Source organism: Miniopterus schreibersii, assembly GCF_964146895.1.
Source record: "Miniopterus schreibersii genome assembly, chromosome: 8".
Lineage (NCBI taxonomy): Eukaryota > Metazoa > Chordata > Mammalia > Chiroptera > Miniopteridae > Miniopterus > Miniopterus schreibersii.
The window spans coordinates 9,322,218-9,349,643 of record NC_138109.1 but is presented as its reverse complement, the minus strand read 5'-3'; the positions used below and the strand labels follow the sequence as shown (position 1 = coordinate 9,349,643).

Sequence of the window (27,426 nt, the reverse complement as noted above, 5' to 3'; positions counted from 1 at the left end):
CATGTCATTGTGTGGCACCTCTTTCTCTGTGCAGGCTGTTTCCTCGCCTTCCTTTTTAGCCCACCTGGCCCTTTTTGGCTGACGGAGAAACTCTCTTTGAAGGAGAGAACCTCCTTAACAGACAGGTTCGCAGGGCACCGGAATATCTGTGTTAGTCCACTGAGTGTCTGTTTTCTACCCCCACCCTCCTTCCCTGCTCTCATCTTATGGTCATATCCACCTTTCCCTGTACGAGCAACCGGACACTTTGAGTTCACATATACCATAGTAAGGGGTCCCTGGTGGCGTGCCCTTAAAAGCCGTCTGCCAACAGTGTCTTTCAGATGCCACTGTGTTCACTCAGTTAGTGGGGTCTGCCCCATCTTTCTCCCCTTCTGCCAGAACTGATACCTGCAAAAACACACGCCTATTGAATACACACGCAGGAAGGAAGAGGACCTGCAAGTCCCGTCACAGCATCAGGAAACCACCGCATGGCGCTGGTAGCACATCGCACCGCGTCTGCCCTCACTGCAGCAGGGGTGTAATCAGCACAGCACAGCAGCGCCCTAAGAGCTTGGTCCCTAAATCACACAGGCCTGGACTTGAATCTTGACCCTGCCATTTACTTCCTTGAGACCTTAAATAAATTCCTCTACCTTTCTAAGTCTCTTGGGGCTCTCTATAAACTAAAGAAAACAATAATGGTAGCACCTTATATTGTTGTGAGAATGGAGTGAGCTATCACATGTAATGCATGAAGCTCCTCACCTGACACACAAAAGATGCTCAGTAAATGCCAGAAAGTATTATCGGGAACAAGAGCAACCCTCTTGGTACCATTTGTCACCATCAAACCTGTCTTTCTGTACCATGCACCTTGCATACCCTTCTTTCCTTCTCCCACCCCTGCCCTTGCTCCCCACCCAGCATTTTCCAGTTGTCCACAAGTACGGTGCCTCACAGACCTGAGCTTTATGACAGCACTTCAGGTCTGTCGTCAGCTGGCTAGCAAAGGACTTTGCCAAAGCACCTGTGGGCCCATCCTGTGGCTGGACACTGGGCGATGCAGGAAGAATATAAAGTACCCCCCAGGGGGGACGTAACTGTCCCAAATTCCCAGTTGCAATGACTTCCAATGAGTGAGAGTGGCTTTGACCTAGTGCCACAATTTTGATGTCCTCTCAACTTCTTTAAATGACATTTTGCTTTAGTTTCCTATTCCCCGTAGCATTACATGGGAGTCAGGAAAAGGGGGAGACACTATCAATTTTCACAATGGAAAGGACCCGAAATATTTTGCCATACCTTAGAGATCATTGGCAGCAGGCCCAGCATCCAGGTCCCTCTCTTTGTTCCATACCTGATTCATAGGACCACATCATTGCTTATGGAGAACTGCTTCAGAGTGTCTTAAAAGACCACATAAAACCCAGATTTCAAGGCCTCATGTCCACAGGGAAACTAGTTAATGATACTGAGTGCTGCTCATGTCAGAATTCCTGAGTTAGTCTGAGTCAGTGCACATAGAAGATTGGCTGGTGGACTGCACCTTTCTTGTGGGCAGGGGATTTTATTATTAAAACATTTCACTTTCTCTTCAGAAAAAGACTGAGTTTCCCACCATAGGGATGGCAAATGCATTCTTCTCGTGCTAGTTCTTATTTTCGAGATTCCACTGAAGAGGTGGCATGTCCACTTAAGTGTGTAGCTCGGAGTGTGGCCTTGGGAATGAAAGCTGGGATCATTACCTACTTCAGCCACTTCCTACCCATGCCACTGGGCACTAAGCCTTGACTTTCATCATCTATACAATAGGATTGATTCTAGAACCTACTCACAGAGCCTGGAAGGATTAAGTGGGTTAATATATGTACGGCACCGAGAACGTGCTCGTCACATGGTGTCATTAAACATTACCTATGAAAGTGTTTTTATTATTGAGTCTAAAGTGAGGAGCAAGGGAGCATTCCTGCTGTCATTCATGTGATTGACAGCAAAGGAAATAGTGATGCTCTTGGGAGTATGTTGGAAACCTCTAGGGAGAGTTGGAAAACAGAAATGCCCACTACAAGCAGAGGAAGGGCAAGAGCGATAGACGCACCCTGGAAAGCAGTCAAGTGGAATTTAATTTGTAAGGTGTAAAATGGAGAATTGAGGTGGACTGTCTGACACTGCAGAGATGATTGATCCAGAAGCCTGGGAGGAATCCCACCTCCCAGGATAAAGGTAGGGGGTAGTCAGGTGATCACTGTACTGACTTCTGGTCCTTGGAGTCTGTGACCTTGCATGACCTCTAAACAGTCTTGTATCTGGAGCTGTGCACAACCACCCACACCTTACTGACTGCTGCCTGTGGTGTTTTTCCTCCCCGTGCCTTCCTCTCATGGATATCGTTCATGGAACCAGACATAGAAGATCCCTATGACTGCAAGAAGTGCAGGATGAGCTTCCCCACTCTGCAGGATCACCGCAAGCACATCCATGAGGTGCACTCCAAGGAGTATCACCCCTGCCCCACGTGTGGGAAGATCTTCAGCGCCCCCTCCATGCTGGAGCGGCACATGGTGACCCACGTTGGAGGGAAGCCCTTCAGCTGTGGGATCTGCAACAAGGCCTACCAGGTGACGCAGCTTCTCCTGGGAGCTCTTCCCTGTCCCTCAGCTACTTACTCTCCCTTTGCTCTGGCTTGTGGAGCACATCTTGTCTCCAGAGAGGAAGATTTGGCTGGTTCTCATGACGGTGCAGCCTGTAATTCAGATTCTCTAAGGTGATCTGGTTGGAGCAATGCAGAGGGAGCTCTAATTGGAGCAGAGTTCTCACCCCTCTGAAATGAATACTGCTTCGCCTTGGGGCACTCAACATTCTTTAGACTCTATTGACCCTGTGTGTCAGGGACATGAGAATGACAGTAGGGTATGTAATACCGCCTAGAATTATCTTATTTAGCACAATTTCTTTTTTTTAACTCCCAGGGAAGGGCTCTGCTTTTTTACCTTAGAATTTGGTATGTAATTAAAGCAAAATTCCATATAGAACTACAAAGAAACCACATCCATGAGAAACCCTTAAGACCACAGAGAAAAGATGGTCCTTGCTGACACCTGTAAGGTTTGAGTCAGAGAGAAAAGCACAGCAGTTAAATCCATTTCAACAAAGATTGAGAGTTAACCTTGTACCAAGCCTTGTGCTGTGACCTTGGAGTTACAAAGCTGAGTAAGACCCAAGCTTGGTCTCTAGGAAACCATGGAATTGTAGGGAGAGTGTCCCAGTGCTGCTCTGAACCCTGGAAGGAGGGGGACGCTTGCCTGTGGAGTAGGGGCTATGCGTGCCTTGCTCCAGCAGGTGTCTCCACTGAAACTGGCACCCTGGGAAGCACTGAGACATGGCTCAGTAGTGAGGAATAGATGGCAGGATTAAAATCCTGCTCCTGCTACTTACTAATTGTGTGACCTTGGGCGAGTCATTTAATCCCTCACTCAAAAGAGTCCTACTCCTCCCTCACTGGCTTGTTGTGAGGAGTGAGTTTCTCGCTGAGCCTGCCCCATAGTGGCCTCTCCGGAAGTACCCCAGTGCCTGTTCCTGCAAACACTAGGCTCTGTCATGTCAGCACTCAGTGTGACAGGTAGGAGTGGGGTTCTAGACCCATAAGCTGACCTGAGAATGGTTTTCCCTCTCATGTGAGGGCTGTATGAGTGCTCCAGCTTGCTGGAACGTTCTTAATGTGAACACTTGTCACATTCCTTGCAGCAATTGTCTGGCTTGTGGTACCACAATCGGACCCACCACCCTGACGTGTTTGCTGCTCAGAACCATCGATCTTCTAAGTTCTCATCACTCCAATGCAGCTCATGTGACAAAACCTTTTCCAACACCATTGAACACAAGAAGCACATCAAAACAGAACATGCAGGTGAGTGGGGCGCCAGAGACTGAGTGGGGGCTGATGAATGGGAGTGGCTTAGTGACATGCATCCTCGGTTCTGTGCCCAAACGTCAACTTACAGTGCTAGAATGGGGGATGCTATGGTAATTACCTTAGCTTTGCCCCAGTGCACCTGACGGATGCCTCACTGGTGCCAAGTAACAGTAGCTTGAGTGGTTCCCAAACTCAGAGACCTGGGGCAGTGTAAGCGCCTACCAGCCCCTGAGTGACTCTAAATCACAGCACATTGGAGGGGGCAGCTTTGGTGCAGATGGGCCCGGGTGGAAGTCCTGACCGCAGCTACATAACCTTGTCAAGTAACTTCTCTTTTCTGAGCCTGTTTTCTTCTCTTCAGAATGGCTGTTTTTAATACCTACCTTGCAGGTAAATTTGGGGATAATTACAACAGCCAGCAGTTATAAAACATTTCCTATGTGCGAGACACTATGCTAAGTACCCCATGTGTGTTTTGCCATTTAACCCTCACAACAGCCCTGTTTGCACCCAGGCAGTCTGGCTCCAGACCTTGAGTCTTTGCCTCTAGAGATCACTAACATCATAGGTATACAGTTCCTGGCACTTGGTAGACACTTGCTAAGTGTTAACCATTACTCCCTGCCCAGTCTTGTTACTGTCCAGCCTTAGGAGCCATCCTTCTGTTCTTCCTTCGTGTGCTTTGCAGATATGAAGTTCCATGAATGTGACCAGTGTAAGGAGCTCTTCCCCACACAGGCTCTGCTTCAAGTTCACATCAAGTGCCAACATTCAGGTCAGTGCCCCTGGGGATGCGATTGAGTGGCACTGCCTGGCAGTGACTCTCCTCTCCACTGTTCACAGCTGTGCAGCCCAGGCTAAGTAACTTAGCTAACTGTGCCTCAGTTTCTTCAGCTATAAAACGAGGACAGGTGTAGTTCCTACCTCATCAGGGAGCTGTAACAATTGAATATGTTAATAGACAGAAAACACATAGCGGCTGACACCAGTGAGAGTCCCGTAAGCATTACCTGTGGTTATTATGGTTACTGCTGTGTCTCATCAAATCTAAAATGCCAGTCATAAGAGGCGCCCTTTTTAATGAACCATTAAGAAAGAAAAGCAACTGCCAATTAAACTATGCTTCCTTCTCACTTAGAACTTACAGGTTATGCTAAGTGCTGTTTTGGACTTAATTTGACATAGATTTTTATATACTCTTGTGTGCGTGCAAAAAAGGAAAACAGAAGAAATAAATTAAGGTAAGAACCCAGCTTCTCAGAGTAGCTTTCAGTTCAGATTGTTTGTGCGCATGTTATTGCACGTGGTCTTAAACTCTGCCCTCAGCCCTGGGGATGGAGCCCGTAGTGAGGCCTCTGGCTTGGTCTGTTGTGCACCATGTGAAACCAGTGTACTTTTGATTCCCGCTTTGGGGATACCCAGGCATTCTGAACATTCACTTCTTGCCTCAGTTAAAGACAGGCTTTAACCACTTGTGTCTTACGGATTTTCTTCCAAGCCCTGACACACATCCTGCAGGTCTTGGTGCAGGATTTCAGCAGGTTCCAATGTTCTACATGCACAGGCGTTGACAGTGATGCCCAACTGCCCCCTCTCCCGTAGCAGTCATTAAATGCCATTGAGTCCATTTCAGAGATGCTGAAACGTGCTTCCTAGATTTGATGAAATGCAGTGTCGTCAGCACCACCCTCTACAGCTGAATGAGTACCGGGCTTCAGCAGAGGTGGATTTAGCCTGAACCTAGTGCTACTGAGTCTGTGGTTCAGAGAAGCTTCGGGTCCTGCAGAACCCAGGTCTGCCTTTGAGCTGTGCTCCTCGCTGCTGCGTCCTCTCTCCTGCCCTGCCCTTGTCTCTCTCAGCCATTTCACCCACAGCTCATCTCCCTGTCTCCCCCTCCAGGGTCACAGCCATTCCGATGCTTGTACTGTGCGGCCACTTTCCGCTTCCCCGGAGCCCTGCAGCACCACGTCACCACAGAGCACTTCAAACAGTCGGAGAGCACCTTCCCCTGCGAGCTCTGTGGTGAGCTCTTCACATCCCAGGCCCAGCTGGAGGGTCACCTGGAATCCGAACACCCAAAGGTGGCGGGCACTGAAACCCAAGCAGCAGCCTCGCAGGTGGTGCAGGTGACTGTGGGGCCACCTGACATGAAGGTGTTGACATGGGGTTCCTAAGGCTTCTCTAGGGGTCTCTCACAGCACCCAGCCTTCTCTCTTGGGGCTCCCAGAGGGTCTTATAAGCAATACATTCATCACCAAGATGACCTGTAAGAGTCTCCCTGGGTCTCTCACCAAACAGAACAGAAAATTCTAGTGTCCTGGTGGCCACATGCAAGATGACCCCTAAGTAATAGGAGCCTAGAACAAGAATTTCCAAAAGCAGAACCACCTTGGCACTTCCTGCCTCCGGTGAAACACTGTGGGGTGTGGCAAGAGTTGTGGGAAACCTCAGAGAAGGGTGGACGAGCTCTTTGCTGGGAGCACTTCAGTAGGAACACTCTGATAGCTCCTCCGGGCTGGGCACAGAACATGTGGCGTGTTGGGCCTCTCGCCTTTACTGGGGTGGAAAGCTGCCTCTCCTAATGTGTGTCAAGGCTAAGCTTGCTCCAGCCCCTCTTTCACTGGTCTTCCTTTTTTTTAAAATATATCTTTATTGATTTCAGAGAGAGAGAAGGAGAGAAAGAGAGAGAGAGAGATAGAAACATCAATGGCGAGAGAGTCATTGATCAATCCCGCAACCGGGCATGTGCCCCGACCGGGAATCGAACCCCGATTGCCTGGATCCTAGGTCGATGCTCAACTGCTGAGCCACTCCCAGCTGGGCTCACTGGTCTTTCCATCTTCTCCAGAAAGGGTGGGCAGGAAGGAAAAGCAGCTCCCTTCTGTGTACTGGCAGTAATGTGAGGGTGGACGGGACAGGAGCTGCAGGCTGATTGCAGGCCACCCAGCCTTCTGGAGCATCGTTTATAAACTGGTTCCAGCCTCTGGGGCACGGAGGGCGAGCAGGTGAGCAGGCCTCTGGGTGATTCTCTGTCCTTATTAACCAGAGCGGCTCTGCTTTTAGCATTTTCATCCATTAGGATTCTTGGTAAGATGTCCTTTGGGGAAAAATAGTTCCATTGCTAAAAGAAAAAACAGTTCGAAAACTACTCTCCTAGGTGATTTTTGTTTTGTTTTGTTGATCCTCACCCCAGGATTCCCCCCCATAGATTTTTAGAGAGGGAGGGAGGGAGAGAGGGAGGGAGGGATGCATCGATGTGAGAGAGCTACATCGATTGGCTGTCCCCACACCCTGACTGGGGCCGGGCATCAACCCTGCAACCCTTCAGCTTGTGGGCCGATGCTCCAACCACTGAGCAACACTGGCCAGGCTTCCTGTATGATTTTTGATTGAACATTACAGTTGGTATCTTCACTCCCAACAGCACAGTGATGTGGCTGAGCTTGGCTGCCCCACTTCTGCCCACTCTTGTCTTATACCCTGCCTCCCGCTCCTGGCTAGTTCTCAAGAGCGAGGGTACCTGTGCCAGCTGCGGGCAATCTGGTTTGAAAATATTAGGGGGCGTCAAGCTGTTCTGAGCTCCATAGTTCAGAAGCATGAACTTGGGGGTTCCAGCAGGAACTGGTTGTATTTAGACACAGACTAGTACCCCCCAAGATGGGAAGGTCATCTTTAATGGATGTAGATTTGGAAGGGGTATGTGGCCAGTGGAGGAGAGAAGGAGGTGCCTGTCTTAACAGCCTGGTGCGCCAAATGAGTGAGTGACAGAAGTCACATTTCGTCCACCTGCTCTTCCTCTGTAGCCATTAGCTCTGTAGCCGTGTAGCCACCGAGAAAGGCTCTTAGCCTGATCGAAGTCCAGAAACACTACTTTTGGCAAGTCAAGGCTTCTGGTAAATCTTTCCAGTTTCCATGGTTCTAGCCTGAAACTAACCACCTTCAGTAGCATTCCTTTTACATGGTACTTACCTCTGCAGTGTAATCCTCAAGATAGGAAAACCCAGTGTGAGAAACCGAGCCAGCGTTCACTGGTGTGTAATCATAGAGCCCGGGCCCCCTGAGATGGCATACTGAGCTAAATTATAGCAATTTAGCACACGGTTATTTAAATTGTTTGCCTGCCTTCTCTTTTGCATCAGTGGTGTGTAAGATTTGCCTCTTCCCATTAGGCACATGTGATTGCTCTCCTCAGGTGAAAACATAAATATCATCATTACATCATGAGATGAAAACCATGTAAATTCTGGGGAGCTAACTGTGGACACTGCCCAGAGCAGCCTCATGGTCTTTCCCTTTCAGGTGATTCAAGCCTCAGAGCCAGCAGCCTCAACAGAGCAGGTGATCACTTTGGAGGAGACCCAGCTTGCTGGTTCCCAGGTGTTTGTGACGTTGCCAGACTCGCAGGCATCTCAGACCAGCTCTGAGCTCGTGGCGGTGACCGTAGAGGATCTGCTGGATGGTACCGTGACCCTGATCTGTGGTGAGGCCAAGTGAGTGGTTGCTTATCTGGTGAAGGCATTCGAAGCAGATAGAAGGCCCTTTGCCCTTGGTCCCTGACTGTCCTGAGTGGTGAGCATCTTAGCCTAGCACCAACCAAAATGGTCTCACTTGGAAAACAGACTGAAGAAGAGTCGTCGTTCTCATAGAACCAACAATGCCTGAGTGAACACTGACCCACAGCCCTCCATAGCAGGCCGGCCCACTTCCCAACAGGCCTACTATGGCCTCCGCAACACTGTCCCTCCCTAAGTGGAGTATAGCTTCTGAAATAGAGTCTGAAAGAGCCATGGGCAGGAGCTGGTGATCAGGGTAACCAGAGAGCAGTGAGCGGGCAGCCCTCTGTAGAATGGCAGGCGTGGGACCATAGCCCACACAGTGGGGCTGCAGATGTTGTCAGCGCCTTCTGGCCACTTGAAAATGAGAGAAAATTACCCATAGACCATCCAGGGAGCCCCAGTCTCGAGCACACTTGGCTCCTTCCTCCCTTCTCTCATCCTCCCAGCTGTTGGTGGTCATAGGACAGGTAGCAGCGGGTTAACATGGGCCTCATTCACACGGGGAGACCCACCTGGTCAGTACAGTCAGCCCTTCTTAAAACGAAGCCTTTGAAGTGTTTCTGCTGGGCATGCTCAGTGTGAGGCATCTGGCTGCAAAGCCGGTCTCTGCCCCTCTGGATCCTCATGCTGTTCTGTACCTGAAGGCTGGACCCTGCAGCCTTCCCCCGCTGGCCTCGTCCCCTTCCCTAATCAACGCCTATACTTCTGCCCGACCTGGAGGCTTTGCCCTCCCTCTGGAGCATGTATTATAGCTAAGTGTCCAGCGCCAGGTGGAGTGGTGACCGTGACCACCCCTGGTTCTGCCTCCTGCCACCGGCTTCCACACTGGGAGCATGGCCTGCTGTCTGAGCTCTTCCAGGCTGCCACCGCTACTGCAGGTCAGTGATCCCTTGGAGTCTGAATTTCACCAAGCTCCTTTATTTTCAGTTCCTAACATGTAATCTGATAATTAATGGTTTGTGGAGTCCATTATGAAGTGCAATTAGATGGATGTAGGTTCCCGCCGTTTGGAGGGAATGACTAGCATTTATCTTCCTTTCCTCTGTGCCAGAAGGTCCTGCTAGTGCAGTGTTTACACATAGGCGGGCTCCCTGCCACATCAGGGCTTGCACAATCCCTGCACACCCACCTGCAGAGGGTAGTGCCCAGCTTCATCACTGGCCCTCAGCTCTAGGTGGCAGAAGACTAGCCCACCCCTTTCCAAGCACATTTCACATGTGCAAGCAGGGATAAAGGTCGATTTGGTCACGGGAGGGACTTCTATTGCCACCACACACTGCTGGAAAGGCAGAAGTGGATCCTTAGCACTGACCAGTGTGTTCTCAGGCTAGCCATTCACAGCTGGCCATTGACTTTGTGCAGGCAGCAAGCTCCAGTCTCCAGACTGGGCCGGCTCACCCACAAGGCCCTGGCCTCTAGTGTGTCCTCACTGTGATATGCAAATCACTTGAGCTTGTCAGCCCAGGGATCTTCATTCTGAAGTAAATGAGCTCTTCAGAGGCAAGTGGGCCTCAAAAGCCAAAAACTGACCAGAAGATGGTGCTCAAACCTTTAAGACTTGCCTCCATGGGAAGCCCTTGCTGCTCTGCCAAGCCCATCTCTGTCTCCTTAAGGTTTTCAGTCCTGTGAGCTATCAGACCTGGAGAGCTCTCGATCTGCAAGTGGCAAAATGGCACTGAATCTCCCGTTGACACCAGATAAAACTCACTGAAAGAGAGTGGAGTGGCCATGTTTATAGTGCTGTGAGGCCAAGCCCAGTGGATGGGAATGCAGCTCCTCCCGAGCCACGGCCACGGCTGGGAACTGCATGTCATCAAAACATCTTCCAGCCAAAACACAAATAAAAATGAATCGCTGAGGGCCTGTAGGAGAAAGTGATTTTTCTTTTTAAACAGTCTTCTGAATAAAGAAAGCTGTTCGTATTAAACCTAAGTGTCAAATCATTTCCAGTACTGAGAAACCCTTCTCAGTTTCTCATGGACATGGGTTGTGATAGGATATGCGTTTTCTTCAGTCACCGGACTAGCAGGTCACCGTACTGGGAGCAAACACAGATGTGTGACTGCTGCCGTTAGGCTCCTGCCATGGCTCACTCATCAGGAGGCACAGGCCTGCTCATTCTGGTCAGGGATGACAAAGGCCGTCCTGAATCTAGTCTTAGCTCCAGGGAGACCTTTGCGAGACACGGCCTTGGTGCTGATTTGACAGTCACTCCCTAGAGATGCCCAGGTGTGAATTTTATTGTACAAAAACTTTTTCTAGCTCTATTTGGCTGTTTTATTCTTTTCTCCCATTTCTGCGGTGAATTGCTGCCACTGAGGACGTTGTTACCGTGGTCTCGGTCCACATCAGTGACTTCCTTACGGCAGTGGTGTTCTCTCTGCCTTGTTGCCATGGGTGCTGCCCTGCAGGCTCGCAGAGCTCATGAAGCAGCTGGTCAGGAGGAACAGGCAGGCAGATTCTGAGCTGGAGTCTAATTTGGTGGGAAGGATAGAGCTCACTGCAGAGCAGGACTTACCCATCCCAGGTAAGTGAGAAGCACATAGATGATTCGGGAGCAAGATGTCCACATACATGAGCAGAGCCTGGGGCCAGGGGTGTAGCACAGGGGCAGAGACAAAGGTGTTCCCTCATTGATTTTGTAAAGCTCTTCTGACTCGGAAGCTCTGTGTTTGGAAACGTTGAGGCAGGGGCCTCCCGTGGTCTACAGTGTGGATCCTGGGTTCCCCCTGGTGACTCCAGTCCTCTCTGAGGAAGTGTTGACGCCCCCCTCCTGCTGACCATGGAACACACTTCAGCCTCATACCCCAGGGAAGAGTCCCGAGAGGGACCGAGGGATGAAACGAAGTCAAGCCCGAGACGGTGAATGGAGAGACAGGGTCCCTGTTCTCTGCGCCTGGTCTAATCAGAAATACTCCTAGGATGGAGGAGATGAGGTGGGCCCTGAGGGTCTCTCTCACCCAGGAAATGTGGTCACCACAGCCTGATGGCATATTAACGAGTAGGGCGGGATGTGCCTTCAAATCTCATGTGCCTGAGACCCGTGAATTAACTAAGGATGGAGAAAACTGTTCACCTTATGTTGAATGGCTTATACAAGCAATGTTTCTATTACACTGGGGCTGGGAAGCTGACCATGATGGACAAAGTGCTGGCGTATTTTAATCAGTCCTCCCAAAGGAAGGGTCCAGCAGCCCAGCCCAGCCCTGCTCTACCGTGGCCCAGTGCATCCCAGGGACACTTGGGAGGTAGGGAGAAAATGGGAGTGAAAGGAAGACTTGGGGTTAAAGGGAGTGTGGAGGCAAGTTGATAATTGTTTTGTTGCCATGGAAAACCCTGGGCTGGTAAGACTTGGGCCAAAAGCTCAGAAGCGCAGTCAGAACTCAGAAACCGGCTACACCTATGACTGGCCTGTAGCGAAGAGAAGCTGTCTGCTTTGGGGATTACATTGTTGAGAAAACTGTATCCCCTGGGCTAACTTAATTTAGATCACTTCCAACTCATGGAATTATCTGTCACCTCCCTCACCAGGGCCAGCCTCCCCCCCCCACCACCACCCATAGTCAGGACCACTAACCAGCACATGATGCTGAATAACTGGATTACAAACTATTGCTCGTGCTCACCTTGCTCTATTCTACATAAATATTTACTTCGAAAGCCATGATGCTGCGTGAGATTCAGATAGACGGTGATGATGTTTTCTCTGGGCAGCTGTCAAACAGGCTTGGTGTCCTAGGGGTTCTGTGCACCCTCAGGCCATGTTAGTGAGAGCAATGGCCTCCTGTCCTCTGGAGTCTTGTTTCCTAAACCCTCTTTCCCAGGGAGCCCCTGCGGAGCAGTATCAGACCTGGGCACGTCCCAGCTGTGCCACTTTCTGACTGTGTGACCTTGGATGAGATACTTACCCTTTCTGAGCCCCCTCCTCTGACTCCCATCTATAAATGGGGGAAATTAACTATATTTATCCTACAGAATTGTATTAGGGATTGAAAGCCTGGGCTTAATGAATTTAGTGTTGGAAATTTTAGTCGTTAATAATCAAGTCCTTCACATACAGGCCAGCCATTCCCTGCAATTTCTAGCACTGAGGAAAATGTTCATTCCTTCACGTTTACGTCTCTTCTTGCAGTCTCTCCGAATCCTTAGGGATCCTTATAACACCCACCACTTCTCATTTATCTCTAGAATCTCCACTGCCCCCAAAGCATAAAATGCTGAGCAGATAACTGTGAAATAAGCAGAAACCTTTTGTGGTGGAAACTGGAAATGTCACGTTGCTGGCAGTCAACAAGGAAACAAGAGGCACAGAGAGGCTGTCGTGATTTCTGCAGTAAGATCCAGTGTGTGAGGCCAGGGAAGGGGTCATCCTGCAGCCTCTCAGCTCAGGTCAGCTGAGGCTGGGGAAGCGGGGGATGGGGGACTCTTCTAATTTCTCCCAGGACTGCCCTGGAGTAGCCCGCCCAGTCGACTTGTCCCAAGCCCACAGGGCCTTGTGAAGGAATGCCCCTCTGCCTAAGCCATGTCTTTGGAGAGAGGCTGGAGCTGTCATCTTTGGAGCAGTAATCCTGAGAGCATCCAGACAGCTGGGGGTAATTGCAGCGTGCAGCTGGCTCCAGCCGTGAAGGTGACTGTGCAGAAGGAAGCACAGGAGTGATGGAGCAGAGGTAGGAATGGGCCGAGTGAGTCCCTGGTGACCCAGTCACCTCAGGCCTGAACTTGGAGCTTCCCAGCCCACCTCAGACTAGACGATGACCTTGGGCAAGTGACTCCTAACAGTGATTGTGAGGAGGGAAGTTAACATTTATCAAATGCCTAACAGAGTACAGATGCTCTGTTAAGGATGTCTGTCCATGTACAAGAGCCATGGGGAAGAGGGCAGAGGGTGGAAAGGAGGAAGGCTGGCGCGTCCTGAGGTCGAGGGCCTGGAATGAGCTGAGCTGCAGGGTGCCCAGGATTGAGGCAAGACTTACTCTGGGCTACACCATAGCAACCAGAGCCAGTGCCCCAGACCAGACGGATGGAGGGGGTTGGAGCAGGGGCTCAGAGCTCTGTGGCACCGCAGCTGAGAGGTCACGTCCAAGTAAAGGCACAGGCTAAGTGTCAGGTAGGGACACACAGCAAGAGCAAGGGAAATGGAGCACTGAGTATGGACTGATCTCTGGCCTTCCCACCTGGCCTCCTGTGCTTTCGCATTCATTGTTTATCTCACCCTCCTTGGGCTCAGGGGTGTGTTTGGTGTGAGAAAGTAACTTGCCCTATGCCAAGAGCCCTCACCCTTCACGGGAAATAACCTGGGACTCAAGGTTTCGCTGAGAAGAGAGGGTCTAGGACACAGGCATAGAAAGCAAGCTCCTTTTCTTTCTGTGCATGTTTTGTCTTCTGCCCTGTCACCCACTGCTGCCAGATCACAGGTCTCGTGTCCACAAAGACACTTGTGTCTCCCCCGATACTTGCACTAGTCTGCGTGCGTGCAGGGTACTTAGTAGCTGCTGTTGCTCCGCTGGGACCTAGCAGTGCTGCCCTCACTGGCCACTTAGGGAGAACCCAGCTTCTCCATCTCCCTTCCAGCAAGGCTGTTCCCAAGTGACCTGTGGGCTGGTCTGTCCAAGCTTCCTCCTTTCTTTGTTTTCTAAGGAGACATTAGCAGGAGACTAAGAGCAGCTAGCTGGCCGGAGCTCCCAGCTGCTCTGGTCAAACACCACTCCTGCCGGCCCTTTCTGCTCTGGTTCCCCCAGCACAAGCCAGAAACAGCTGATCAAACACATCAGGACAAGGTCAGTCCAGGGACCCACAGTCCCCTCCAGGGGAGATTTCATAGACCTGCCATCAGGAGGGTCTGATAAGAATGGGCAGGAGGTGGGAAAAGGAGCCCATGGGGCTGGCACAGGACTGAACAGCTTTTCATCCCATTTAGGGTTGAAACCTCTGTGCTCCATGCAGAGTCCAGCCCAACGCCAGCATTTCCAGGGAGGCCAGGGCTAGAGCTGCTTGTGAGCCCAGGAAATTGAAGCAAATGAGGAAAGGGTAGCTGTGCGGGTGTGACTGGGGTGAGAGATGGCAGGTTGGAGCCACTGGGTTTGAGAGAACAGGGTTATTAGATTATCACAGGATGACTCCAGGTCCTCCCTCGCCAAACTGTGACCCCTTCAAGGGCAAGAACTGTGCATTATTCTTGTTAACTCGTACATGCATGCGTGCAGGGAGCCTGGCACATCGGTGTCTTAGACCTGAAGTTCTGGAGGCTCTGAGGGCCTATCAGGTGCTCGGTCCCACACCAGATGCTGTGGAGGTTGGGGCCGTATCCAGCTAAATGGTGCGTGGGTCCTGCTCCCAGGGGACTGCTAACCCGTGGCCACGTGAGGGTTATATATGAGAAATAAGTACGAAACACACACATGCCCGTGCATGAGGGTGGGGATTAATTTTTTTTAGAAATGTTCTCATAATTAATAGTTACTATTGTTAAGCACCCACCACATGCTGGACACTGGACGAAGAGTGTCGTGTAATTCTCATGTCACCAGCACCATGATGCCATGCTGTTACTCTTCCCATGCTACAGATAAGGAAACCACCACCAGAGAAGTCACCTGAATTAATAACCAGTGAGCAACACAGCTGGGACCTGAACCCAGTCCCTCTGGCTCTAGAACTTGCTCTTAAACACCATGCTGTATTCAAGCACTGCTTGCTTAAAACTTAGCCATCCTTCCCAGTCCTTAAGCAGCCTGGTCTGTCAGACCTGGACTGTTGTCCTAGCACCTACCAAGTCTCCCCACCTGCTCTCTCCTTTTTCTTCCCATCCTGACTGAGACTGCAGCCAGGCCTAAAACTGCTTTTATCAGCTGGAAGTGTGGCATCCAGTAGCGACAGGTCATGTCCTTTGCCTTTGCTTTGGACTAGACCGTGGCTTAGGCCTGCCCCTCAGTTTCACCAGTCCTCAGCCCACACTTGGCAGCTCCACTGGGGCCCTTCCTTTGAGTGGAGCAGGACAGCGTGGGGTCAGCTGAGCCCCACACAGCGCCTGGCGCAAGTGTGCAAGGGTGGTTCCCCACCCAGGCAGCTCCGAGAAGCATCGTGGCTGATCTGACTTAAAGTCTCTCCCCTATTTCCAGGCCCCTAAAGGAAAAATGTTTTCTGGAGCAGCACCCATTCTCTTGGGAAGTATCGGATCGGAAAACAAGATAACTTAGTGCAGTGATTCAGAGCCACTCTAGAGCCACTCGGATCTGAGTTCAGATGCCTGCTCTGTCTCATTAGATGTGTGACTCTAGGTATATTAACTTTCTTTACCAATTTTTCTGTAAAAAAAACTCTTGGGGTAATTGTGGAGATTAAAAGACTCTGGTATAGATAATGGCATGTAGCAAGTGCTCAATAAAAATGTTACCAGTCACGTTATCGGGGACCCAAAGCTCCAGGGTGGTCCCCGCGCCAATGCAGAGACCCCTCTGGGCACCTCTGAAGCTCCGGTAAGATGGGCTCCTGCGGGGAGGCGAGAGGAAGAAGAAAGAGCACAGGCTGGACAGAGTCCCGGGAGGGCGGCCTGGTCTTCCCCCTCTCTGTGCCCACTTCCTCGTGTCGGCACATGGCTGGTACGCAGGGAACACCTGCTGTATGACTCAGTGAGCAGCAAAATCAGGAGTAGAGCGGGGTCTGTGGATGCCTGGCAGGGACCCTGCTCCCCATGCCGCCCCCTGCTGTGCCACAGAGCTGCCGAGAAGGTCCTATGGTCACAAACGCAGGCGGACTTCCTAGATGTGACTGAACCCCACGGCGGGGCCATGTGGCCCTAGTGGAGTCGGTGTCTTGTTCCAGCATCAGCAGAATACCAGGTACCAGGTATCCATTTGGTACCTGGTTTCTGTCCTGACCGGGTCTGTTGGAGCAGAGAGCCCTCCCCCACCACCAGTGGAGCAGGGCTCTCAGCAAGGGGAGCACAGAAAGGAGAGGTGGTGACAAGTACTCGGCCCACATTGGCCTCCCTCGCCTCCCCGTTTAGGTTCTGGTAACCGCAGTCCCACAAGCCTTACTCTTGAGTACCACTCTGCTATTTCCAGATCACTGTCATCTACATTATTGATCCCCACGGTAACATGAAAGTTTAGAGTATTACCTTCGCTGTTACCCCTTTCAGAGTGAAGGACTTCAGACGCGGCCTCCTCTGTGGACTTAAAGGTCCTCCGCTCATGAGAGGTTGATAGCGGCCCAGCTTTCCATCAGCAGATGCATGCTCTTCCCTCCGCTCCGTGCCGGCCCTGTGGTCCCCATATTTCAGAGCACTTTTAATCGTTTACTTGCTTGACTCTGGCAGCAATGTTCTGAGGCTAGAGGAGTGTGAATTGTTATTTTGCAAATAAACTGAGGTTCCAGGAGGCAGCACCACTCAGTCACATGAGGAGTCAGTAGCTGAATCGCAGTCAGAGCAACTGGCCCCAGCATTACGGCCACTTCACAAGGAAAAGCACAACTCAGGCCAGGATAGCCTGAAGGCTGAGAGTCGGGGCTATAGAGTTGCTCGGACTAATGTCAACTGCGACTGCCCAGTGCTCTGGCTCTGAGCAAGCCATTTAGCCCCTCTGAGCCCTACTTTCCTTACCTATGACACGCAGAGGATAACAGTATTCACCTGCCTCTGGATTATAGACTAATACCCATGAAGGTGCCCATGTGACGCAGGCAGAGAAGGGACTCAGTCAGGGGTTAGTATTAGCTTCCCTGGGCCTGACCCCAGGAAGGCCAGCTGTTGCAGGAGGAGGCTGTGCTTCGAGTCTGGGCTCTGGTGCCACAAGGCACTAGAAGGAGGTAGTCTGTGTAAGGGTTCCCCTCCTGACCTGTTGAGGCCGTCACCTCAGAACTAACAGGGAGAGTCAGGGCCTGAGGCTGCTGCTTCTGTGACCAGAGTCTCCCAGGTTAGGCCTGGCTGGGTGATCAAGACCAGAACCCCAGGTTTGTGGGGGCTTCCTCAACCCACCACTCAGGAAGCCTGAGGAGAGAGGGTCCCCTGGTTACCACGGGCTGCCCCGTATTTTCTGATCAGAAGCTTTTTCTCAAGGCTTCCTAGGGCTCGGATCCAGGCTGCCAGGGGCGATGGGGAGGTGACAAGGCCAAAAGATTCCCAGCATGAGATCCTGTGGACCCCAGCCAAGCGCACCTACCCAGGGGCCAAACTTCCCTGTCGGCCTTGGCCCGTCCCATCTTCCCCCTGCCCTCTGCACGTGCCCTCTGCATGTGCCCCCCCCCCCCCCCGGCTTCTCCCCATCCTCCAGGGCCCAGCCCAAAGGTCTCTCACTCCAGGGAGTTGCCACAATCTCTCGCTCTTGTGGGTGCCATTGACAAGCAGAACACGTGCTGAGGAGATGGGCTCGGGGGCAGCTGGAGGCCCTGGAGGCCCCAAGCTAGAAAAGGAAGGCCCAAGGGGCTCTAGAGCTGTCTTCACAGACCTTCCAACTGTCAGAGGGCTCTGCTGAGGATGCGGATCCAACCGCATCATGCCCTGGCTGCAACCCCCACAGCACCGAGGTGAAGTCCTGGCGGCTTAGTTGGCCAGGCAGGGCCCTCCAAGATCTGACCTCTGCCTTCTCCTCGGCCTCATCACTCACGGCCCCCGGCCTCATACCTCACTCTCCGGGTTATCAAGCTGCTGGGAGCTCCCACACTCTGCCTGGCCTTACCTCTTACCTCTGGGCCAGGAAGGAAGAGCGCTGCCTGCTGCCTGAGCCTCTGATGGTGCTGTCCCCAAGGCCTGTCCTTCCCGTTTTCCCCGGCAACAACTGCTTATGCTTGAAGACCTCTTGAGCTTCGACTCAGATGCCACCTTTTTCAGGAAGTGCTTCTGCTAAATTCCCCATCCTGGGATTTGGTGACACAGCAGCTGTCTGTGTCGGCCTCGCCAGCACAGGGCCGGGTCAGAGTCGGCATCTGTTGGGGACCAACTGCCCGGCTGGCCCTCACAGTGGGGCCAGAGCAGCCTCGTGCATTATCATCACCACTATACAAGTGAAGAAATGGGGTCTCGGAGAAGTAAAGGCACTTACGGGGGTCACGCAGCTGTAGGAGACAGACCTGGGACGGAAGCCTGGAGTCGGCTGTCAGCCGCAGCTGTGCGGGAAGGCTCGCCAGTGCGGGACAGGGAGGTGGAGGGCTGAGATCGGTGGCCTCTGTAGACCCTCCCACACCAGGATTCTCGGATTCTACCAACATTCGTAACAGTTCAGACGTCACCTTCTTGGAGAGCCTTCCCTGTCCTTACTGCCTAAAACAGTCCTTGCCACTCTCCATCCTTTTGCTCTCAATTTTTTCCTGCACTCATGGTCTAAATAAATTACTCACTGGTCCGTCTCCTCACCTGCGCCATCAGCGCTGCAGGGCGGGGACCCGGCCTGTCTGGTTTGCAGTTGGAGCCCCAGAGCCCAGCAGCAAATGTTTGCAGAGCCCATGGTACTTCCCACGTGCCCAGCAGGGGCTGAGCACGTCACGTCTGCCCCCAGCCCCACCCCCACCATCCTTCAGAGGAGGAAGTGTGGCCCCAGAGAGGTTAACTGGCCCAGGATCACTGATAAGTGGCAGCCCGGTGGTTCCAAAGCCTGCACTCAGACACTGAGCCACAGACGAAGCTGGCACCCAGAGAGGCTACTGACTGGCCCGAGGTCACCCAGCCAGCTTCAGCCCAAGACGGGGGCTTTGTTCTTCCTTCGCAGGGCCCTCTGCCGGTCCCTGAGGGCCTCAGGGAGGAGCGGGTCAGTTTCAGAATTCCGCTCTGCCCTTCGTTCAGCAGTAAGGACTGCGGCCTTCATTATTGTCCAGTTGAGCTTGGCTTTTTTTTTTTTTTTCTTTTTAAATGAGCACACTCTTCAGTGGCTGCGGCATCATTAATTCTCTGGCCCCCGTCACTGTTGAGGGCTTTAGGCCAAGGTCAGGATCTTCCAACAGCCCTGGCAGGAGCCTTTCGAGCTCCTAACCCACCTCGCCGTTGTTTGAACTCTCAGAAACGATGCCTTCTCACCTGTTTGTCTCCCCAGCCTGTCCCTGAGACCTAGTTCACATTTCCCGACACTTTCTAGCTGTGTGACCTGGAACAAGTCCCCTCTGGGCCTCAGTCTCCCCACCTGTACACGGGGGGTTCAGAGTCCTGGATGTATTATGGCTCTAGAACAGCGAAGTCTGATTAGAAATATAAGATGAGCCCTGGCTGGTGTGGCTCAGTTGGTTGGGCGTCATCTCGAGCACCGAAAGGTGGGGGGTTCGCTTCCTGGTGAGGGCACATGCCTGGGCTGTGGGCTCAGTCCCCAGTGAGGGGCAGGTAGGAGGCAGCCGGTCAATGTTCCTCTCTCTCCCCTTCTCTCTTAAAAAAAAAAACTTTTTAATAAAGTATAATGAGCCACATGTGTAATTTTAAATGTTCTAATATCCACATTAAAAGGGTAAAAGGTGAAATTAATACAGTAATATGTTGTACTTAATCCATTACATCCAAGCTATTTTCATTTTCACTTGCAATCAGTATAAATACTAATGAAATATTCACATTTTTAATACGATGTCACCTCAGTTCAGACGACCTGCATTTCATGTGCTCAACAGCCACACGCTACACTGGGCTGCAGTTTTCATCTTATCCTACCCCAGCCTTCACTCCCGCATCCGGGAGAGCCCAGGCCCAGAGTCACCTCTCCCCCAACCCCTGCCACCTGGCTGAGTGCCAGTCTGCGCCACAGCTACAGGGCCTGTGACACCAAGGGTTCGCTCCCAGGCTGGTGGAGTCCTGCGTGGCCTTGAAGGTACACGCAGCTGGGTAAGGCTTCCCTCCCTGTCAGCTGGGGAGGAGACGGAGGGGAGAAGGCGCCCCCTTCCCCTTCCCCTTCCCCTTCCCCTTCCCCTTCCCCTCCCCCTTCCCCTCCCCCTTCCCCTTCCCCTTCCCCTTCCCCTTCCCCTTCCCCCAGCAGGGCGATGTGGGGAAGGGCGTGGGGGGAACAGGTGTCAGAACCCAGCTGCATTTTATCGGGTGGGTGTCCCTTCAGCTCAGATTCAACTGAGCCAGGTGCTGGGCTCAGCCCGTTACACGGTCAGCCCTTTTTATCTCCCAGGAGCCAGGTAAGATGTGTGATATTCTGCTCCTGGTTTTTTACAGAGGAGGAAATAGGCTCAGAGAGAGGAAGTGACTTCTCCTTGCTCCTAGGTCCCTCTTTCACGCTGTCTCCCCTCTCCTGTCGCCATCCCGGCCTCATCGCGTGCATGTGCGTGCGTGTGTGTGCGTTTGTGTGCGTGGTGAATGAGCTACACGGGAATGAGTCCCCTTCCCGCACGCAGCTCTGGGGTTGAGCATGAAGCTCCTGTTGCAAACTGTCCCATTGCTGGGGGTCGGGGCAGGACTCAGATCGGGGAGACTCGGGACTTTACCCCTCACCCTGGGACAGCCCTATCAAGGTGGGAGGGAGCTGCGGGAGGGGGCTGGGGCTGGAGACAGAACTCCCTTCTCCCGCCCCTTCTCCCTTCTCCCAGTGCCCTGAGCCCAGGCCTCTCCACGGCCCCTGGAACAGGCCTGTCCTGTTCCCCGCTGGGCCCCCGCCCTCCCAGGCCTGGCATCGAGTAGGTGCTTGGTAAATGTGGGTGGACCGTCTTTCTTGGGGTCTCCTCACCCCTCTCCCTCAGTGTGTGCCTGTCCTCCCACCCTCCCCATCCCCACCGTCTTTTCCTGCCTTCCTCTGTCTCACTGAGTCCCTGTCTCCACCCCCGTCCTCCGTTCTTGGCGGTCCCTCTGTCTGTCTGGTGTCTCCTGCTCCCTCCCTCAGTCTGGCCTTTGGCCTGTCAGTCTCTGCCTCTCTTTCTGCCCTGCCTTGTCCCCTCTGGGTCTTCTTACGGTTCCCCTCCTGTCCCTGTTGTTCTCGGTGGCTCTGTCTCTCCCCGAGGCCCCTAACCTCACCTCATTCTCTGACTCTTTCCCTTCTCCAGTCGCTCCCCCTCCCTCTCTCTCAGTTTCTGTCTCTGCTCTGGGCCCCCTCCCTTGTCCCCCCCTCTCTCCCTGTCACTTGTTCATGCCTCTCCTCCCTGAGCTTCAGTGGAGGCCCGGCTCCCCTCAGCCTCCCATCTCCTCCTCGGGAAGGCAGGCGGTGTGAGGCCCCACTGGATGACAGCCGAGCCCGAGCATCCCTCGGAGCTGTCACCGAGGACATCACACACCAGCGCCTGAAATTCAAATTAGAGTTTTGCTGAAGCTGCTAAAACTCATCAAATACTATCTTTGAAGTTCCCGAGCAAGCTGGTCACTGCTTTTAAACGAGCCCCTGTTGGAAATGAGATGGTGGGCAGAGGGTTTGGGCGGATCACCATCCCAGGGCCTGGGAATGGAGGCCCCTCCCTCCATACTCCCCTCCCGCTGACCTGCCCGGCCACCAAGGTCACCGATGGCTCCCTCAGAGCCCACTCACTGGATCAGCACCTGCCTCACCAGGCCGACATCTGCTCCCCCCACCTCTGCCCAGCAGAACTGGGGACTTAGAAACAGACGCCTGGGTGGGTGGAGAGCCTGAGGCCCCGGGGAGAGGCCTGACTGTCCCTGCCCTGTCCCTCTGCTGCTCCCTAGCTGTGTGACCAGAAGCCCTGTCCTCAGGCCTCCTCTGGAAGCCCCAGTGAGGGTACTTACCCACAGGCTATGGGAGGATTCAGTGAGCTACTGTTCCTGCTCAGTAAGCAATCGCCGTTACTATAATAGTAACAATAGCAAAGGCCTGTGTGCAGTCAGTCACCACCACAGCTAATCCGCATCAGGCACGGCTCTCAGGCTGCATCTGTGTCCAATCACGTCATCCCCAGAACAGCCCTATGGAAATGCTACCAGCATCGTCCCCCCCATTTTACAGATGGAAATGGGGCCAGAGAAGTAAAGCAGCTTGCTCACGGCTCCTCCCCACAGACGGTCTTTCCCAACCTCCAAACCCGGGGTCTGGAGTTTGTCCTGAGCCTGCCCTTTGCCATCTGCTTGCACTTAAATTTCTCCTGGCAACACTGCCCACTGTCCTGGCAGTCCCTTCTGGCGGAGGGAGGTGGCTTGACCCGCAAGGGCCCGAGGGGCCGTCACTATTCCCACTGCCTGGAGTCACCTGCACTTGCAGCAAGGCCTGCCTGCTTTTCCACCATTACCTGTCCCCTCCCCCCAAAGGTGCCCTCTGACATTCCCCACCACAGATAAATCCTTCAGGGTTTGGTCTTGTTACAAACTGCCACCAGGCAAGTACAGTTTTCTGCTTGGCTTCTTTAAAATAAAAGTCCTGGGCACCTGTTTCCTGTTGTCAACCCTTGGAAAGGGCAAAAGTAACGGAGACGTGGATGGAAAGATTGAGCCTGAGGCCCTTAGGAAAGGGAGAGAGGGGCCTGCTGGCTTTGGGAAAGGTGCCCAGGAGAGAATAATGGCCTTTGTCAAGCTGGCCCTGTGCCTGGCGCTTTAGAAGGATGGTCCCAGCTGAGCGTGCCTGTGGCACAATGGGCAACGCCCACTGTGTGAGAGCAGCGGCCCTGGGCTCTCCAGGATGGGCAGCCCAGCGGGGGCTCTGGGCCCCAGAAGTGGCTGTGTGTGGTAGGTCCTCAGGCGCCTGCAGAGCCAGGAGGGTGCTGAAATCATGATGGGAACCAGTGGGAGCCACAGGATGGGCCTCAGAACCTGCCAGCCCTTAGCAGCCCTCGGACCATCCATTCATTCAGCAAGTCCTCGTGGATGCCCACTGTGTGCTGAGCAGCTGAGGACACACCCAGTGCTGACACGGAGAACCAGGGAAATCTTTCCAGAGACCTGAAGTTTAAGTAATTTGAAGGTGAGTTCACCGGACAAAGGGATAGGGCAAGGGGCAGAGGAGTGTGCCAGCCGAGGCACTGACAGAGGGAAGCCAGAGACCCACTGGGGAAACTGGAAGTCAAGAGTGGTTACAGCTTAGAGTGGGGACATAGGAGTGGTGAGATCCGCAGCTGAAGAGGTAAGCAAGAGCCAGGACACAGAACTCTCCATGGGGAAATGACCCAGAAGGGATTTCTGAAGGCTTCCTGAAAATTCAAACTTATAGGAGTTGACAGTGAAGTCCAAACCAAGCTTCCTACTATGTGAGCACCTACTACATGCCTTGTGCTTAGTGCTGTGTGAACAAAAATGATGCCCACAAAGGAAGGACCCCTAACAGAGCCTCTCAGCCCTGAGTGCTCAGCGGCTCTGAGCTCCCACAGCTGCCAGGCCACCATCCCCACCAGGCTGCAGGGACCACAGACGGGCCAGCATTCACCAAGCGATTCAGACAAACCCCACGGGCTGCTCTGGTAACTAGGGCAGGGCAGGGGCTTTTCAGATAATGACACTGACACCAAAGGGGGGGGCCTTGCTCACATAGGAGGCGAAGGTCACACAGGAGTTAGTGCCAAGGCCAGAACTCAGAGCCCAGGCTCCCCAGCCGGGGCTTTGAATTCCACCAAGTAGGCCTCAGACAAAGCACAGGGTCTCGCCTGGGAGCCTTCCTTGATGGCTGATGCAGCTGAGTGTATTCGGTGACCACGCAGCTCTGGTGCCTGCTGTGTGCCAGGCACCGAACCACATGTTTGAGGCTGTGCTGGGGGACAAGGGGCCGGGCAGATATTAAATAGCACCTGACCCTCATCAAAGCCATTTCAGAAGGATGCAGGGGACGGGTGAGTGCTCTGCAAATAGAACATGCAATCTGAGACAGGAAGGCCCTGAGGGATGTGGACTTCGAGGGTGCCTGGGGCCCCCACCCTGGACCCCAGTTCCCCATCCTCAGGCCAAGGGAACTGCTGGAACCACCCCCCGGGGTCCCTATCCCACCCCTGTGTGCTGCTCACTGAGCTTGGGTGTGCATGCTCACGTTTACAGGCGTGTGCACGGCCCGCATGTGCATGCGTGATGAGCAGCAGCTGCTGACAAGTGCCCCAGGTGTATTTCGGGGGCCGCTAAAGCTCCGTGCTTAATGGCTGGAGCCGCAGTGGTCACGGCTGTCAGGGGTGATTTCATGGACTCGTTTACATCTTTAGCTTCCTTCTTCGGAGATGACTTCATCATCCCCAGCCCCCCAGCCCCCAGCGCCTCAGCCCCTCAGCCCCTCAGCAGTGGTGGGGAGAGGAGGTGGGGCTGGAGTGCTGAGCTCACATGTTAGGGTTCAAAGCTCGGATGGGAGGACAGGCTGACAGGAGAAGCCCAAGCCCAGACTGAGGACCAGGGCAGGGCCTCAGGTGGGGTCCAGGGTCACCCACCACCACATGGAGCCAGCAAGCTGGAGGCGGGTGGGGCCAAGAGGCTGCTCCGAAGTGTGGAGATGGGCATCCGGGGACTGTCGGGGGGTGAGATCCAGGAGCCAGGGGGACAGGACTGGGGAAGGTCAGGAACTCGAGCAGTTGCAGACAGTTCTAGCAGCTCCAGCCGAACCCTGAGCAGCCCCCAGAAGCCGAGGTACTGAGGGCGGGATGTGGGATGGAGTGGGGGTAGTCAGGAGCCCTGAATCCTTGCCTCATACCAGCCCCGCACCTGCTGGTACCTTTGAGCACATGGCTCCCCTTCATAAAGTGGGTGATCATAGGGCATCCCCTGGTGGGTGAGATGGACACAAGCATTCACCACACTCTGGTCGGTGCCAGGGTGGAATGAGGCAACATGGGCACAATACTTAGCACATGCCCCGCGTGCCTTCAGAGTCTATCACAACGAGCTGTGGGGGTCGTGAGGATGACCCAAGGGTGAGTTCTGGGGGCACTGGGGGGCACCCAACATAGCCTGCACGGCTTCAGCCTAGGGAAGGCTTCCCGGAGGAGGTGACTTCCAAGCTGAGACCTGTGGGAGAAGTGGCAGGTGAGGGGAGGGTGCCAGGAGCAAGGAGTAGCACGTGCAAAGGCCCCAAGCAGAGAAAAGAGCACCAGGCGCAGCCTCAGAGAGAAGCAGAGCCAGACTATGAAGGTCTTCGCTCCTCAGGCCGAGAAGCTGGGCTTTCTCCTGGGACAGTGGGGTCACTGCAGGTGGTGAACAGGGTGTGTCGTGCTTTAGAAAGATCATCCTGGCTAGGGGTGAAGGTGGGGTTGGAGGTAGGACACTGGAGGCAGGGAGGCCCCCCGAGGCTGTGGCCAGGAGAGAGGGAGGCGAGAGAGTTAAAGAGGGGATGGATTCCGTTCTATGGATGGTGGTGAGCTGGTTTCTCAGGGGGAGGCAGAGAAGCTGAGCCCCTGCCCTTCGCTACCTCCAGGCTGGGGCCCGGCTGACTCCACCTCATCAGCACTCCCTCCGCAGCCCCGGGCCTGTCACCAGCAGCCCCAGGAAACATCCCCTCTGAGAGGCAGAGGCGAGGGCCTGATGGACCTGTCACCACAGTGCCATCCAGCCCCGCCAGCCCCCTCGCAGGGTAATCTGCTTTCACCAGGAACACTGTCCTTCAGCCTCCCCAGCTCCCAGCCCTGAGCAGGGCGGGTGGGGTGCGCAGGGCTGAGCAGCTGCTTTTCTTCCCCAACAAATGACCTTGGGCCAGGCCGGAACAGCTTGGCCGGAATTCAAACCTCCCGGCCCCGCAGCCCTGGGCTCTCAGCCCCAATTCCACTCTCATCCCAGGGAGTAAATCTGCATTTGGGACGATTCCAAATTCAATCGGACTGTTGGGAGCTCCTTCTAGGTGACACTGGTCCACTGAAGGGTCTCCAGCTTCCGAGTTACACTCTGTCTCCTTTCGAAGAACATGCCCGGCCGAGGGGGACACACATGGTTTGAGAGTCAGATATCCTTGGGTTCACATCTCAGTTCGCTGGGTGACCTTGGGGAGACCACCTGCCCTCCCTAGGCCGCGACGACTCCCCTCCTCCCCACGTGCACACATCGCCACCCTGTTTGGCTCTCCCTCCTTTGGCCCTGCAGTAGCTTGGGTGTTCCCACCCACTGCCGTGAGATGATCTACTCTAGGCCTGTCTGTACCATCAGACTAGCAGTTCCTGGAGGGCAGGTGACGTGTCCCCGGACCCAGCGCAGCCCTCCATCCCGACTGCTGGGCCTCAGAGAACGTGGGTGGATGGCATGGGATGGGGGTGGGACAGGGACTCTTCTTTCCCACACGATGGAGGAACAAAGGCAAGAGGCAAGGCAGGGGGGTTGCCCGAGTGGAGCCCAGGGGTGGCAGCCCTCAGCCTGCGGCGACAGTGACTGAGGCGGCTCCATGAGCAAGGTGGCCTAACACGGGACCAGGGCGTCCTCCGTGCTGTGGAGACTGGTGATGGGAATGGCGGGAAGGGGGCAGCGGAGGTGCGGTGGGCATGGCCTCGGAGCTGGTCGAGACCCTGGCTCTGGCTCCTGCGACAGACCTTCCAGGCGGTGATGGAGCCACTACCCCTCCCATCACACCCTCTGCCTCCGCGCTTTTAATGAAAAGCAGACAGAGATCTAGAGAGCTGCTTAGCATTTCAATACATTCGATATTGGATATTACCAAGTCACCCTCCTGAAACTACTCCCCTGCTCGGGAGAGGTGCCATCACCACCCACCCACCCACCTTCCCACCCATACACAACCCCCACCCCCGGCGAGTCACTGTCACTCAGCTCTCCCTCTCTTACACACACACTCACTGTCTCTCCCTGCCTCCCTTCCTCCCTGCATCTCTGTCTGTCTGTCTGTCTCCTGCAAACACGGAGCTGCTCCCCATCTGTCAGGATGCTGATGGGGGCTCATCTCCAACAAGGTAGAATGACAATAAGGTTATTTTTTAATATCAGGGATATTAATGCTCCTCTTTCTGATAATGAGCCACTGCCTGATCTCTCCTGCTCTCTGAGGAAGGTCTCGGGGCTGGGTGGGGAGAGCTGGGACACACAGGGCCTACCATGTGCCAGGCACCCTTTTAATCACCAAAACCCTAAAGAACAGGTGGTGGTGTCCCCATTTTACAGACCAGACACCGAGGCTCCGAGAGGTAAAGTGACCTCCCAGAGACACAGCACACAGGCAG

The 27,426-nt window shown here is 53.8% G+C and overlaps 1 protein-coding gene across 2 annotated transcripts in view; it reads left to right on the top strand.

The window, feature by feature from the left end:
• Window positions 1-10,379, top strand: part of ZBTB40 (zinc finger and BTB domain containing 40) — a 38,911-nt gene extending 28,532 nt beyond the window's left edge. For both annotated transcript variants that reach the window (XM_081145647.1, XM_081145646.1), the window contains 5 exons: window positions 2,389-2,603; window positions 3,730-3,892; window positions 4,587-4,673; window positions 5,798-6,024; window positions 8,198-10,379. In XM_081145647.1, coding sequence (XP_081001773.1) covers window positions 2,389-2,603; window positions 3,730-3,892; window positions 4,587-4,673; window positions 5,798-6,024; window positions 8,198-8,392 — 887 coding nt within the window. In that variant the 3' untranslated portion in view covers window positions 8,393-10,379. The remainder of the gene's footprint in view (window positions 1-2,388; window positions 2,604-3,729; window positions 3,893-4,586; window positions 4,674-5,797; window positions 6,025-8,197) is intronic.
• The last annotated feature ends 17,047 nt before the right edge of the window (window positions 10,380-27,426 follow it).